Consider the following 16,298-nt stretch of genomic DNA (forward strand, 5'->3'; position numbering starts at 1 on the left):
CGTACTTAAAGACTGCACTTTTTTCTATTGGAAAACAAGTCAAGTCCAACAATTTATTTATTTTATTACTGTTTGTCTCTTTGTCTCTGTGTTTCGTTGTTTTTCTCTGTCAATCTGTTTTTGTCTGTTTGTCAGTTTCTCTCACGCTCTGATTATTTACATACTTTGCATTTGCGGATTCTGTTTTAGTCTGTAGGCCTACTCATCTATTTTTCTCCCATCTCCCCCTGTTCAATATTTCACATTTTTTTGTGTCCATTAGATAATTGCATATTTTGTATGCTTACTTACAAGTAAATAGCTTTAGTAGTGTTTCTTTAACACATTGTCATTTTACCATACAAAGACACCATTACTTCTTTTAAGAGTAACCTGATGAATGAAAACTTATTATTCATTGGGAGAAAGATTATAATGAATAATAATAATAGGGGGATTAGAGCGCTGCTATTATTACCCGGTTTTAGCTTGAGTTACCATTAGTGCATGCGAGGAATTAATCCTGCCTGGCACCCATTCACCTAACCTGGGTCAAGTGCAGCACAGTGTTGATTTCTTGCTGAAGAAAAACATACCTAATCCTACCATGGATATGATTTGAACCCACGACCCTCTGTTTGGAAGGTGAGAGTCAGAACCACTCGACCATAATGCGCCCACAAGATGTTCAGTTTTCTCATGATTATTTCATTTATTGACTATATTAGATAGCCAAGACAGATAGCCGAGCGCGATTGGTCCATTACGCGTCACGTGATATGATCAAAATCAATGTATTTTCCCAGCCGGTCCACCTTCGATGAATATATTGACCAACCGGTCCATGAATATATTTTTCTACGTGTATGGCGCCCTCTTGTGGATTAGATGTTACCATGCATTATCGGCCTGCCTTGGGTCCTGGGCTCGAACTTGGATTTAAATCTAGGGCTAGGCCTAAACAAAGTTGATTTGAATAGAAAAGGGTTACACTAACGTTATTTATAGATATCTATAGATCAAGATCTAACGTTAGATCTATACCAGTTCAATCAATCACTGTGAATATCATATACATGCTGCATGCATCGTTAGGCCTAACTTTAATTAGAGGCTATCTAATATAACAGATATTGACTGATGGGATGTGTAAAAAAAACATTCTTTGGACCACCTAAAGGATTAATATTTTCCCTCGTGATCATATTTTCCCTCAGCGCTGCGCGCTTCGGGAAAATATAACCCCTCTGGAAAATACAAATCCGGCGGTCCAAAGAATGTTTATATTACACACCCAATTAGTCAATATCTGTATAATATTTTCTGTATTAATATATTTCCCTTCTTTATACCTTCTCCATGAAAGATGTGTATATAAAAGTTGCTAGATTTGCAATATCAAATACACTTTGACTTACTTTGCTATTTTGTGGACTCTCAATGCATACACCAATGAGAAAGTAAAATATACCGACCAGGCTGAACCATACCCAACAAAATATAAACAAATAGTGAAATAACATGAGCTATGACTGTATCCGTTGGTAATGCGGTTAAGACATAACTTCCCTCCCTCCCATCTCTACTCTACATACTCTTCTATGTATAGCATTCACTGTAGTCCCACTCGGAGTGATTCATGTTGCTGATTCAACTCGATTAGGCATGAAGAGACAAGTGAAATTATCGACTTTGTAAAATAAGTTGTAGAGGGGCTTGTTTATGATTGTTTCTTGGTTGCATCTGGTAGTATCGTGTCACTTGGGTAGCACAGGAGCTACCGAGCTCTGTTCACACTGGAAGAAAATCAAGTTCATGAAAGCATTGTATTGGGTGGATAGCAAAGGGAGTCTGAAGAGGGTTCACATTTTAGTGTCGAGTGAAGATTCCTCTTTGCTCTTTATTTTAAATTCATCTGAGTGCTTTGAGCCCCCCCCCCCCATCATCCCACTCAAATGGTCATCTATTCTCTACCATTTGCACGTTTCTAGTTTTTAAAAATTGAATTGTCTTTTAGGGACTTGGCTTTAAAAACAAAAAAATTCTTGAAAAATCATTGAAAAGGTCTTCCTGAAATATTTGTACTGAGGAATATTGTAGAATTTTTTTACAAAGCAATCCTTAAGGGTTGATTTTGCTAGGTTTACTTTTAAACAACTGCGATTTCCATCCTTAAGGGGGGGGGGGATATCTCAAAGAATTCTGATTAAGCATTATGTTTCTGGTGTAACCTCTATGGGGGCAGGGCTGGAAGTCATGCTATTCAGTGAGTCTGTTACATAAATATTTCTTCAGTGTAACCTAGGGAACATGCAATAAAAACGCATCTTTCTGCATGCAGGTCATCCAAAAATTGACAGTTCTCGGTAAGAATTTACCTTGATTACCTTGAGAGTTTCAAGTTAATAAATGGAAATTTGTGTTAAATTCAGGAAATCTACGTCTTTTCCAGTCGGGTGTAATACAAGTACTTGTATACTGTGTGTACGATAAAAAATAGTCCACACATCAGAAAACAAGTGCACACTTTCAAAGTTAGACAGTAGTAGGAATAATATTCTCCAGGGCCACGTTTCATAAAGACTTGTTATAGTAACAAATGCACAACATCTATTACAAATTTACCATCAGCCAATCATATTGCAGGATTTCAGTAGCTTTTAAATGTTATTACAAAGTTGTAATAACAAGTTTTATGATACGAGCCTCAGTAGGGTAAGCTTGTTGTTGATAGGGATTAGAGGATGTAAGTTCTTAGTTAGAATGAAAGAAGAGAACTTTGTCTACTGGGGTGCCACGCTTATTAGTCTCCGGTTTCAGACTCGTTGAACAATAGTTATGATAGTTTTATTGAGGGTTGCTGTATATAGTTTATCGTGGTTCCAACCAAGGTCACCAAATTCTTGATCATATCGCAGAGATTGATTACTCTAGTGACTGAAGCATTGCAAGGATTGAATGGGAACTTTCCTTTTTTTCTGTATTATGGCTTTATTTCACCATTGCCCCAGCAAGATAAAGGAGGGGAAATATATTTTGACCAGCAAGCAGGTGTGACTAACCCTTCAGAGTTCTTCGTGTTGATATGAAGAGAGTTAAACCCTACAGATTTGTCAATAATGGTTTTGCAACCTACTATAGGGTATGAAATATATGAGACTACCCAATGCATCTTCAGAGGTGTTGAGAGAGATAATATACCAGGTTTCCATGATGATCGCAAGAAGCTTTGTGCGACTCCACCAAGATCCAAACATGGCTCCAACAGACGTCTCTTTTGTCGTGGCACGCCATTCTTGCCCCCCGTCCATCGTCAAAACCACGGAGCAGCTCTGGAGTGGAGACATCAGCATGGGTGCTAACATCTAGGTGTGGCCATTTTTTTTTACCTCTCTTACACCCCTTGGGCGGTACCCTGAAGAATTTCTTGGTGAAGGGTTTTCACCTTTATGGGGATATGGCAATAGCCTTCCCCCCTGATGCCAGTAAGGATGACATTTTTGTGTGCTTGGCCACGTATGGTGACAGTCGCGCCATCATGAGACTGGACCAAGGGAATTTCTCTCTGACGGTCGAAGGGTACAAGAACGTCTCGCCTATCCGCAAGTGGTTGTCCAAGTCTTGCAGGAGTGTGCCTGGTGCCATCAAACGCCTGAAGGGCACTCGCATTTCGGTCAGTTAACAAGATAATAATCTTGAAGATGTAATCATTAAATGGGAAGAAGTGAATTAGGTCTATGTGGAACGGTCTTTCCAAATCTACGTAAGGCTGTATCATCGGTCATGATTCATTGAATTTGACAACACATAGGGTTTACATGAAATGATCTTGTGAACAGGTATGACTTGATGCAGTATCAGTGGTTTCAAACAAGCTTTTTAATAGAGCCTAGTTCAGCTATGATGTGGTTCATGTTGTTATAAAGTGATATATCACCTGTGTGCACAAGTGGAATCATGACAAAATGATTGTTTGATGGATGACGCATAGTGCCTTCCAGGGTATCAACAGGCGATCAGCTACCTGAAGGGCGTCAAGACCTTGACGGTGTCGTCAACCATTGCTGCCGTCATCATCAAGATGATTAACCTAATGTGATCATGAATGTTCCCTTGGAAAGTCCTTCCCCTTAGAAACATCCTTCAAAGGTATCACATCACTGTCACATGAAGTGTTAGTCCTAACTGCTCTGCCAAGATATGCATTTTCCTGCAACTGCTCAGGTTTCGCAGGTTTGGAAGGACAGTATTCATGCGAAGAAATGTATATGATCTTGAAATGAGTTGGATATCTGCCATGCATCCAGGTCATTGTATTTCTGTTTCTTATTTTCAAATCCAGGGAGGTTTGTTTGATGAGAAGCCATCAGCTGTCAGGAGGGACGTTACATCAGACCATGTTTACGAGGACATAGTCGGTAAGTCAACCTTTAAGTTTGATTTATTCATAAATCAAAATGAAACAGTAACAATTATCCATGATTTGCAAATGTTTGCACATATAGAGGCAAATATGATATTAAAAAAAATTAAAGACTTTGTCAGTTACTACGTTTTCTAATTATCTTCACTTCTCTTAGTCTTTTCTTTATATGAGAAATTTGGTCAGGTAGGCCAACTGAAATGTACACCATGACTTTATACTAATGTGATTCTCCTCCTTGTTGATTCCATTGTTCCTTATTCATCCTTTCCCCCATTCCACTCTACTACTCTATTGCCCTCTTCTTGTTTCATCTTTCTCTGTCATTTTTTTTGCTCATTTCCACTCTACCCCAAAATTTGTTTTGTTATTTGATGTTTGATTTGATAGGATGTAAGCATGCCTGGTAGATATCTAACCATGAATGTTCTTGAAATCAATAATCCAACTTTACAATGTAGATATTCATAAATTTAATGTACATGTATTAAAAGTTTAAGAATCTTGTATCCAATCCATCCAATCCAAAAGTCATTTGATATAGCGCCTTTTCCTTTCGGTTACAAAGCGCTGTGCACACACACTACTCCATATTTGTTTTGGCCACTAAAACAACTGTTCTACACCTCGGAATGATCGGTCTAGATATCTTTCATCATATGTCATCAATTTTAATTCTTTATCATTTGGGTTGACAGGAAAATTATTTAGATTTCAAACTTATTAGTTTGTTTATGAAGTATATCTATTTCAAATGATAGAATTTCCAATTTACTCATATTGATTACTAATGTCCTTATGCAATACCGTAAGTAACGGTGTATTAACCGCACCTTTTTCTCGGCGGGATAGAAGCAAAAGTCGGGGGTGCGGTTTATACACGGTGACGGGTCTGAGCCAGCCCGCCGTAACCCCTCCCGTACATGTACGATGTCTGCCAGATCACAACACATCGAGTGGCCGGGCGTAGCCGCCCAGGCAATGTCGTTTAGAGGGGTATGAGCCGAGGGTAATGGGAAGCAATTATTATGATCTTAATCAAATATTGTCCATAACAAACGCACCCACCTTCATGACACTAATTTTGACTTTATTCTTGATTCAAAGTAGTGAAGTTCCCTGGCTAATTTAAAAGAGACGCCAAGCATACTCGGTAATATTTTGTCACTGCTGAGCGAGAGTTGAGTGAGCTTAATTATTGCGTTGTAATGTGGTTGTAGTGCGACTTAAGCTGGCGCTATTCAAAGTCCCTTTTCGATTTCGCGCCAGCTTGTTTTTTTTCCTTCCTGTTTGCTTTTCATAAGATACCATGTAAACCACGCAGTGAGAGAGACGACACGAAGCCGTAAAAAACAACTGGAAAAAATGTCAATTTCTTTGTTTCTTGAACCTTCCTGTAATCCGGTATCCAAAATTCATGCTAAGACATCAAATTTCTGAAAGTGATTGTGAGATTGTGATGCAAGAAATGTGAATGTTTCTTCCTCCTACGCTGGGAAAGACACAGATCATAATTTGATAAGATGTACTGGCATGACTGGTACTGTATCGTAGTTTGCAATGTAATGGCAGTGCTGTGTGTGTACACTGTGACTGTGAGGTGAGTGAGTGTATAAGTTGCCAATATTGTCGGCCGGGGACCGTTCTTTCTTTCTAACATTTGTAGATGAATTGATCAAGAACAGCATATTATTTCCGCATACCGGTAATCTCTTTGGATACTTTGAAATCTTAAAAACTTAGATTTTGTTTCTTCGTACATGTACCTCAAATATGCATGTAAATGTGAGAATTTTTTTTGTTTTTTGTTTTTTAGTCCAAAGTTGGGGGTGCGGTTAATACACGGGTGCGGTTAATACACCGTTACTTACGGTAATCAATATTCATATGTAAATAAATAATGAAATCCTGGATATTAGGCCAGTTTAAGAAAAATCCCATCCAAAGAATAACTTCATTTCCTTCCTGTATTGCGCACTACAAGTAGGAAGTACAGGAGAGAAAGTATCGCTTTTCTTGCGCTACAAACCAATGCCATGCGACTTGGGAGAATTCAAGAGGTCTGTTAGAAAAAAATACAAAAACAATGAAAGATATTAATATTGTGGAACAGTGACAAGATATCAGGTAGCAAGTTGGAAGTAATCTCTGTAGAGGTCTTGTTTCATGACATACTTCCGGAAGGAGCTGAGCTCAAATTTCCTGCCGTATCCCATATTGTATCTTTCTCTCTTTATCTCTCCTTTCTTCTGTACATGGGGGGTGCGGGGAATGCCCCCCTTGGAGTTATCCCTTTCCTTTGATTTATCTCTATCTTCTGCCTGTGCTCCTGGTTTCTATGGTAGAGTGATTTGTATTTCTTTAAGAGCAAACTTTCACGATGTGAATCACACCCAATCATAAATTCATATCCTGCAGGGATTAAGATTTCTTTCATCTTCTTTCCAGTCATTATTTATTTTTATGGTGGGTGACAGAGCTGTGCTCTTGTTGATGAAATAGCTGTTAGCAGAAAAGGGTCTTGCTTTCCTTGTGAAGGCAGCTAGGGGATTCCTTGATGACAAACGTGCTTCAAAAACTTAGGTCCTTGTGCATGAATAAATGCTCAGTTTTATTTTTAGCCGATCAGATTGAAGGATTTCAATAGCTTTTAACTCTCGTTGGTAAGTTGGTATTATTACAAATTTATTAAATGCCCCCCCCCCCCTTGGTCCTGTTGCTTAAAAGTTACTCTTACGATACCTCAGCCATCCAATATTGCATGTAACTTGCCTGAAATCCTTGATTCTGATTGGATATGGAGCATTGTTACCATGGTAATAACCATTGGATGGCAAAGTTACCATTATGGTGTCTTTTACGCAACAGGCCCCAGGAATCAGGTTAGATCATTTTGTTCAGATTCTATGCAAATGTTTTAAGGATTATGCAATATGATAATGATAGCCATTTCTACAGCGCCATCTTTCTAGAAACAATCTATTCCGAGGCGCATTGTTATTATTATCATTACCCCGGCTTTAGCTTGAGCTGCCTTTCAGCGCTCTTGCATTCAAGGAATTCATCCTGCCGGGTACCCATTCGTCTCACCTGGGTCGAGGGCAGCACAGTGTGGATAAATTCCTTGCTGAAGGAAAACATGCCATGGCTAGGATTCAAACCCACGACCCTCTGTTTGAAAGGCGAGAGTCAGAAACACAATGCGCCCACGCTGATATGCGGATCATACACGTTTGTCCAACCATCTATCCATCAAGTCCTATCAGTTCATCAACATTTATTTCCAGTATTGTTCACATTAGGACATTTATAGAAGTAACAATAGAATGTCAACTCTGAAAGTTCAGCTTGTAACGAGTGCACCCTTGAAACATAAAGAACTAGTCGTAAAAAAGAATGGGAATGAAATTTTAAAAATCAAAGTAAAATTAGACATTTATGACAAAAGACAAAACAAAAATAAAAAACAAAGACATAGCATTAGCAACTTAAGGTCATCTTTTGCATCTGAGGGAATGATGAAAAGAGAATTTCTTAATGACTTTCTCCTTGGTGGATTTATTCAAGATATAAATATTTCCATCTTTTCCTCTCAAATTTTATTTTCAAACCACCTATATCCAAATAATCTGAAGACTCTTCACATGGTGTGTCATAAAAGCAATCACTGGAGAATTAATCATTCACCACACAAACCTCTAGATGCTCTAGGGTCTATTCAATTCCCATTAACCTCTTTCCCAACAAGATTTATTTATAATTATAGAAGACATTTTTTTGGGGGGATGTCCAATCATATCGGCAATGAACATATGTAATCCCTTCACTGCATGTACAGTGGTAACTTATTTCTCTGCTATTGCAAAAAAATATATCATGAAATTGTATGAATTACCCCTTTTCATATAAAATTTTATTTCAAATTTGTTCAAGCATTGCCAGTTTAAGAATCGGTAGTATCAAGTTCCTCTTTTTGAAATGATGACATCAATGATTTTTGGCTACCTTTCCTTTCCAATGTGTAGGTGAATGTGCTCCATATAATACACAATGACCCTGACAGACTACTTGCTAGGGTGTGCCAAGGTTTCCTAAGCGCCCACAGATATTACTATATGTGGGTCTGAAGTAAAGGAGGTTAGATTTTTAGGAAGAACTGCCAGAAATAGCTTATGATTCATGTGCCACGAATAGTTGTCCTTAGTGGAACGGGGACACTATTAGGAAGGAAATGCGGAAAGGTGTTTGAAGAAAGATAATTTCCTCTTAAAAGAAAAATGTAGATTTACTGTTGTTTAGACACATAAGTCAATTTATTCTTGTACTATAGTTTGACAGGTCTTTAGTTATCTTTCCTAAGTGGTTAGAATGACAAAATGTTAGACCATCCTGTTGTCAGTGAGCAAGATGCATGTTGGCTAATGCCAAGATGTAGCACTGACTTTAAAAGAACCATTCGTATAATGCGCTGCATATACTCAAATTCATTGTTTATTATTTTTGACCTCAATGAATTAAATGTTGTTTTGGGCAAGGTTTTTCACTACCTTCATCTAAGAGAACAATATCTGTCTTCAAGAAATCTGATTTTTTGCTCTAAATCTCTCCACTTTAATGAAATTGTTTTTTATATAAAATGTGGAACCATTGATCTTCTTGCAGGGAATTCGATTCATAAGTAAATATGAGCAGAAGGAATGCTTCCAGATTAAGTTTGAAAGTCAGTATTTGATCATAGTAATCTGTTTATTGGTTTGTAATAAAAACAATTCTCATTCAAAACATTTTATTCTTCTTGAGGATTATGATGATGATTGTGGTGACAGTGATGATGATGTTGGTAATAATTCTATTATGATGACGACTTTGGAGATAGTGATGACGATGATGTCAACTACAATCACAATAGATGATGATGATGCTGACAATGCCAATGATGATGATGATGATGCTGACAATGCCAATAATGATGATGATGATGATGTTGATGCTGACAATGCCAATGATGATCATGATGATGATAATGATGGCGATGGTGATGATGATGATGGTGATGATAATGCTAATACTATTGATTTTGATATTAATATTATGATTATGAAGATAATGCTAACCATGGTGGTCATGAAAGTGATAGAGATTTACATAGACTGCACACATGAATGTAATGAACACTGAGAACATGATTATCAGGAAATTGGTTGTATTGAGTGCTTCCTGATTGAGTTGGAAGTCGGTATTTGTTTGACGTAATGAGTGGTCATTAGATATAACTATGTTCACATTGTGATGTTACTCTTATTTTGAGAACAGTGCACAAGGGGATTATCTGGAGGTTCGTCTTTAATCTCTTAATGCTAATTGATGACTTGATTGATCTCTATCAGACTTCATCAGACAGTGATATAAATGCCTAGTCCTCATACATCATACTTTGATTATTGTTTGGTTTTGATAGAGGTTTGAATGTGTAGAGTCGTTGTGGATAATTCTCCTGACAAAATATTTGTCATATTAATATTTTTGTTCATTTACCCTAATGTAAAGATGTGTATTTCAATTTTTTTCTCATGTTATTTCTGCCCTACTTCCTCAGAGCCTTTTTTTTCTCTCTCTCTCTCCTCTCACTGTGTGTCAACTTGACAAACATGTATGTGTCTGTCTTTCTGACTGTATACATGTTTGTTTATCTGTCTGTCTGTCTGTCTATCTGCCTGTCTGTCTGTCTCATCCCCATTGGTACAATTACTGATCACACCCCCTCCCCCATATTCCCCCACCCCCCTTTACACCATGTATGAGTCAATGTCCTCCTCATCCTCTTCTTCCCCATCACAAACCTACCATCATTGTCAATTGACGACTTCCCTGGGAGAAGCACCAACCTTGATGTTGAACTGCCCTTGTCAGGAGGTTCTCAGGTCTCGCGCAGGAAACTCCTCTCTTTACCCCCATTTCCCATCTAATTCCCTCTCTCATAAACCCATCCTGTCAGAGAAACAAAAACAGGAGATTCTGGATGCTCAAAGGCCGCTTTCTCTAAAGCTCAAAGATGTATTTTGCAAAATGAATACCAGTACTTCAATAGTTTATTGCTGTTGTGAATGGTCCTTCTTCGCCTCCACCTCCGCTTTCTGAACCTCCAAGGATTAACAGTTTGTTGTCTTTTCAGTTAAAATGTTGCAGTACTAGTTATGATTATATAACAATTGCAACGATTTGAGCGAGCGGGGCAATGATTTTTACTATTGCCCTGCTCAAATTACTATTGATATAAAACAAGTATTGACTGCTCTTTTATTCAGGTTGTAATAAGAACTGTCACCCTTCAAGAATCTTTATATACCGACTATTTTCCCTCAACCTTCGGTCTTAGGAAAATAGTAGGCCTTTCGTACCAAGATCACTTTAGGTTAAATTTTTTTACTAATTAATGCTCTCATGAGCAAAATTTATATACTATTGTACTTCCTCTCATTACCTTTACTACTTAGTTAAGTGCTTCGACTTAGATTTTGAAGGTGAAAAGTGAACATTTTAAATGAATAACATCAGTTTTGAAAGTAGCCTTCATTCAAAAGTAAAGTTTCCAACTTTTCATTAAAACCAATGGATTTAGAATATTAAAGATGATACATTTCATTTTTAGAGATCATAGAGATTCTCTAAATGCTTTACATCAGATGAATTCAGTAAATAAACTTATAAAAGAGAGCTTGCAACTGCTTTCATATGAGAATCAGAGAGATAAGAATTGGCAAGCCAGCGAAAAATGATTAACATTTTATCCCTCATAATGGTGATCACTAGATCACTTTCTGTAGAAGAGCACATTGGCATCTCTTGGCATTCAACCAAATGTGGACTCGATACAAGGACTTGGTCAAAGTATTAACCAATGTTTGAAATCAAATTAATTGCAAGCCCTGTTATATTAACAAGTAAACCATGGGTGACTATTAATATGTCACATGTCCACATCATGCTGATGTGAGTCATGTTACTATATAAGAAATGCAAACTTTTATTACAAACAAAGAAACACAAAAATTTATCTGAAATAAGTTAAAGTGTTCCTGGTATTAATATTCCTTGCTCTTTTATGAGTTGATTTTTTTTTACTAGCATTTGTTTATTCAGTAATTGTGTAGGTCTTGGTCACTAAATAAGAAATGCAAACTTTTATTACAAACAAAGAAACAACAAACTTTATCTGAAATAAGTTAAAGTGTTCCTGGTATTAATATTCCTTGCTCTTTTATCAGTTGATATTTTTTTTACTAGCATCTTTTTATTTTGTGTAGGTCTTGGTCACTAAATAAGAAATGCAAACTTTTATTACAAACAAAGAAGCAACAAACTTTATCTGAAATAAGTTAAAGTGTTGCTGGTATTAATATTCCTTGCTCTTTTATGAGTTGATTTTTTTACTTGCATTTGTTTATTCAGTATATTGTGTAGGTCTTGGTAACTAAATAAGAAATGAAAACTTTTATTACAAACAAAGAAGCAACAAACTTTATCTGAAATAAGTCGAAGTGTTGCCGGTATCAATATTCCCTGCTCTTTTATGAGCTGATTTTTTTTTTACTTGCATTTGTTTATTCAGTACATTGTGAAGATCTCGCTGATGTTTATGATAACATTGATGATTTCATTAATGATTAATGATAATTAATGATAATTGTATTATATTAGATGGCTCAGAATGGAATACCAGAAATATTCCAAGAGTTTGGGCAAATATTCCACTCATCTGCGATTCGTGGAATATTGGCCCTAACGCGTGGAATATTTTTGGTATTCCATGAAATAAAGCCATCCGATATAATCATTATTATCTATCCCACCCCTCTCCCCCCCCCCCCAAAAAAAGAGGGAGAACTTTGATTGAACAAGTCATATCACTTATCACATTATGATGTCAGTGAGTGTTATTGCGCTCTATGTTGCGCATCACATTGCTTTCATTGTTGTACGTGTTGCATATTTCACGCATTCTCACATGTGCATTAAACTGTTGAAAACGGTCTTAAAGGACAAGTCCACCCCAACAAAAACTTGATTTGAATAAAAAGAGAAAAATTCAACAAGCATAACACTGAAAATTTCATCAAAATCGGATGTAAAATAAGAAAGTTATGACATTTCAAAATTTCGCTTCATTTCACAAAAAAAGTAAATATGAATGAGTCAGCTACATCCAAATGAGAGAGTCGATGATGTCATTCACTCACTATTTCTTTTGTTTTTTATTGTTTGAAATATGAAATATTTTGATTTTCTCGTCATTGTCATGTGAAATGAAGTTTCATTCCTCCCTGAACACGTGGAATTCCATTATTTTAACATTTTGTGCTTCAGGCAAGGAAGTCCTAATTGTCAAATTCGTAAAAATTGAAATATTGTATAATTCAAACAATAAAAAGCTAAAGAAATAGTGAGTGAGTGACATCATCAACTCTCTCATTTGGATGTAACTGGCTCGTTCATATAACTATTTTGTTAATAATAAGCAAAACTTTGAAATGTCATAACTTTCTTATTTTACATCCGATTTTGATGAAATCTTCAGCATTTTGCTTGTCTGATTTTTCTCTATTGATTCAAATCAACATTTTTCTGAGGTGGACTTGACCTTTAAATTCAATGGCAAAATCTGTACAGGAGCCTATGGGATATTGGTCGGATTTTGGTTCTTTTCAGAGGATACGCTCAAAAAATAGGCATTTGCTAAAATGGTCTATATAGATGATAATGATGATTATTGTGCAGGAGATACAGATGTACATGTACACCTACACATCACCAAAGGAACATACATATAGATGAGATATGGGAACCAAACGTCCTTGCCTTTGCCTGTTTATATACAGTGTGTCCAAGAAAAAAAGGAAACCGGGATGCATCTTTTTTCTTCAAAGGCAAATTAATTATGATATTTCATTCAAACCATCATACAATCCATTTAGTCCTCTTCATTTTTATACCTACAATAATCTGTGACGAATACTTCACGCAGTAATGAGCAAGACGAGTTTGAAATTTAAATGTCAATATCGGTTTGCGCAGAAAAATTGGACAAGATTGGTTCGTGATACGACAACCATGCTTATTCGACGATTGGCTCATTAGCATTTCTGTAGTACCATGTTTCTCTCACTGATCCCCGATATGAGAGTGGATTCAGATTAACACATGAGTTTCTGTGCAAATCGTTTCTGATAGGCCTTTTTATTTATTGTCTCTAATCTGCCATGCGTGAATGATTTGCTTATCTGTTGGTCTCAAATTAAAGTTGAGATTCCACGCCTACCATGAGTATCAACTTCATAGCAAAAACATGTTCAATAGTTGTGAAATCTATCTCTCAAAACAGGTTTCCTTTTTTTTGTGGGACGCACTGTAAATTGGTGAAGTATCAAAGAACAAAACAACAGAGACAATGGACAACTCAATTTGCTCCGTACATTGTCATGCAAACATTAAAATATTAGATTTATACATTCTGTCTGCAGCTTTGACAGGATCAGAGGCGAGAAGGGTGAGAGGTTTTGGAATGTTTCAATGTTTGTTGGGGTACACAGTCACATCGATGAAGCTGGTTCCAAAACGGACCGATGGTCTGTCATTGCTGATAGTGTATTAGACCCCGTTCTCATAACACTTTTTAAAACTAGTTTACTGGAAACCGATTAAAAAAACTAGTTTTTTCAAGTGGTTTTTCAAAATCACTTCACGTAAAGTGATCTTGTTGCTATGGGAATGCTCTTAGTGGGGTGACACTTTTCGCCGGAAATTCGGAATTGCAGCGTAGGCTTTCTACATGAGTATGTGGAGTAGCGCGCTCAAAATGTGCAAAGATCGCTTCCCGAAGAACAGTTGTGTCCTCACCACTAGCGAGGTGGCTTTATGAACCGGTTTGGAAGATCGCTTCGACCGTTCTCATTACACGTTAAACTAGTTTCCACTAAACTAGTTTTAGGAAGGTAGTGAGAACGGTGTCTTTGCTTTTGTCAATCTGGAGTCGATTTTGCCCGTGTGACTGCAGCGTCTAGGTGTGAATGTAGTCATGAAAAAACATTGCCCATGGAAATGAATAGGGTGAGTCAGCCGGCCGGGAAGGGGGTAAAGGCACAACAGATGGAGGGGACAAAGGGGGTCTAGGAATGGGGAGAGGGAGAGGGGGAGTGAGAGAAGATATGAGAGAGGGAGAGAGACAAAAAGAGAGAGAAAAAGGGAGAGAGATGGAACATTATCAAGATGAAATTAAGGGGTAATTAAAATCATGAAATCATTTTATAGAATGTGATATTAACAAGAGTTTTCTGATGAATATATTAACTCTTTGCAAACTGAATTAATTGTTTCCATGTTATTTTCTTCAGTTGAAGATATCCATATTGGACCATTGATAATTATTATTATTATATATAGATGTAATCCAAGAACTGTTGCCTTTTATTAGCTTATCTAATTTGAAGGTAGGGGAGAAAAGTAATTATTACGATTGTTGAATTTAATTGTACGAATGTGCAAAATTGCGACATTAGTGCGGAAAGGGTTAAGAGGATCAAGGATTTGCCAGGTACCTGGGAAAATTCGAAAAACTTTATAGGATTTTTTTAATGAGATAAGTTACTGAAACAAAATAGTATGTTTTCAACTTTAAACAATAGTGTGGAAGATATATGGACATTTGTGTACAATAAAAATTATACCATTAAACTGGGAGGAAGACCATATTTACTCTTGTCAGACTTGAGAACTGAAAAAATATTGACCGCCAAATGAGGAGAGGAAATCGATTAAGAGTTTAGGGAGAGAAAGAAAAGAGTGAGAGAGAAAGGGAGGAAACTTTCGGCAAGTCGGATTGAGAGAAGAGAAGAGAGAGAGAGAGAGAGAGGGGGGATATAGAGAGGTGAAACTTTGCTCCGATGACAGAGCCGGCATTTGTGGTCTTGGCAACCTGTCCATGGCATAGCTCTGGTTTGAGGGGGATCTATTTGGGGTGAGGTTCTTCGTGGCTGTGCGGAGGATTACAAGTGTTCCAAAGCCAGTTCCAAAGCCGGGGCAAGGCCCGTCAAAGACTTGTCAGGGGCGTCTCACTCCCAACTCGATCTTCCCTCGCAGATGTTTATGGTTTTACCATTGGAAGATATCTTTCCGTTTTTGTTCAAGTACTATCTGGCTTGTAATTAGAGGAATATTTCATACATTCATATTTCCTGCGTGTTCAAGGTAAAGATACAAATTCGCTTTTCAGGTAAGCATGATTCGTATGTTGATATTATCTTTCAATAGAGACTTACCATTAATATTTCATATGACTGTCAAGTAATTTGATAACAATACATGTAATTCCAAATTTGATTTTGAGTTTTCTAAGTTTACTGTTTTATAACTATATGCATCTTTGAGCTAATTGTCATTTGTAGTTGACAGGGGTGAAGTTCAAAATGTGCTTTAAAGTTTTCTGGTGCTTTATCACAAGGCATAGCTAGTAATTGCACTTAATGATTAATGAAATGTAATGTCAGTTTAGTTTTTGTTATACTGCCCAGTAGCAGTTTCCATTTTGCATTTTTGACCTATCAGATTCCTTGTAGCCCATCTTAAGCTTTGGTCAATATTTTGAATAATCACCCATATCAGAAGTCTGGCTGGTCATTTATAAAACTGTATTGCCCAAGATTTTCTGAATATCGGGAAGGGATTTTACTCGGTCTCTATCCGCGTATTGACTTTGCATGCAGAGACGGCGCAAAATGTACCTTTGTTTTTTCCCTGGTCTCGCATCCAGGCATTTGACGTTGCGTGTAAATAGATAACGCTTTATAATGATCCGTGCACCATCAATTTACGTCATAATAAAGACAATGCTAGATCCGGGCAC

The 16,298-nt window shown here is 37.0% G+C and overlaps 1 protein-coding gene across 11 annotated transcripts in view; it reads left to right on the forward strand.

The window, feature by feature from the left end:
• LOC121422412 (WASH complex subunit 2-like) overlaps window positions 1–16,298 on the forward strand; it is a 151,627-nt gene that overhangs the window by 61,402 nt on the left and 73,927 nt on the right. For all 11 annotated transcript variants that reach the window (XM_041617426.1, XM_041617428.1, XM_041617429.1 and 8 more), the window contains exon 13: window positions 4,322–4,397. In XM_041617426.1, the coding sequence (XP_041473360.1) occupies window positions 4,322–4,397 (76 nt within the window). The remainder of the gene's footprint in view (window positions 1–4,321; window positions 4,398–16,298) is intronic.

Source organism: Lytechinus variegatus, chromosome 10 (genome assembly GCF_018143015.1).
Source record: "Lytechinus variegatus isolate NC3 chromosome 10, Lvar_3.0, whole genome shotgun sequence".
NCBI classification, from domain to species: Eukaryota; Metazoa; Echinodermata; class Echinoidea; order Temnopleuroida; family Toxopneustidae; genus Lytechinus; species Lytechinus variegatus.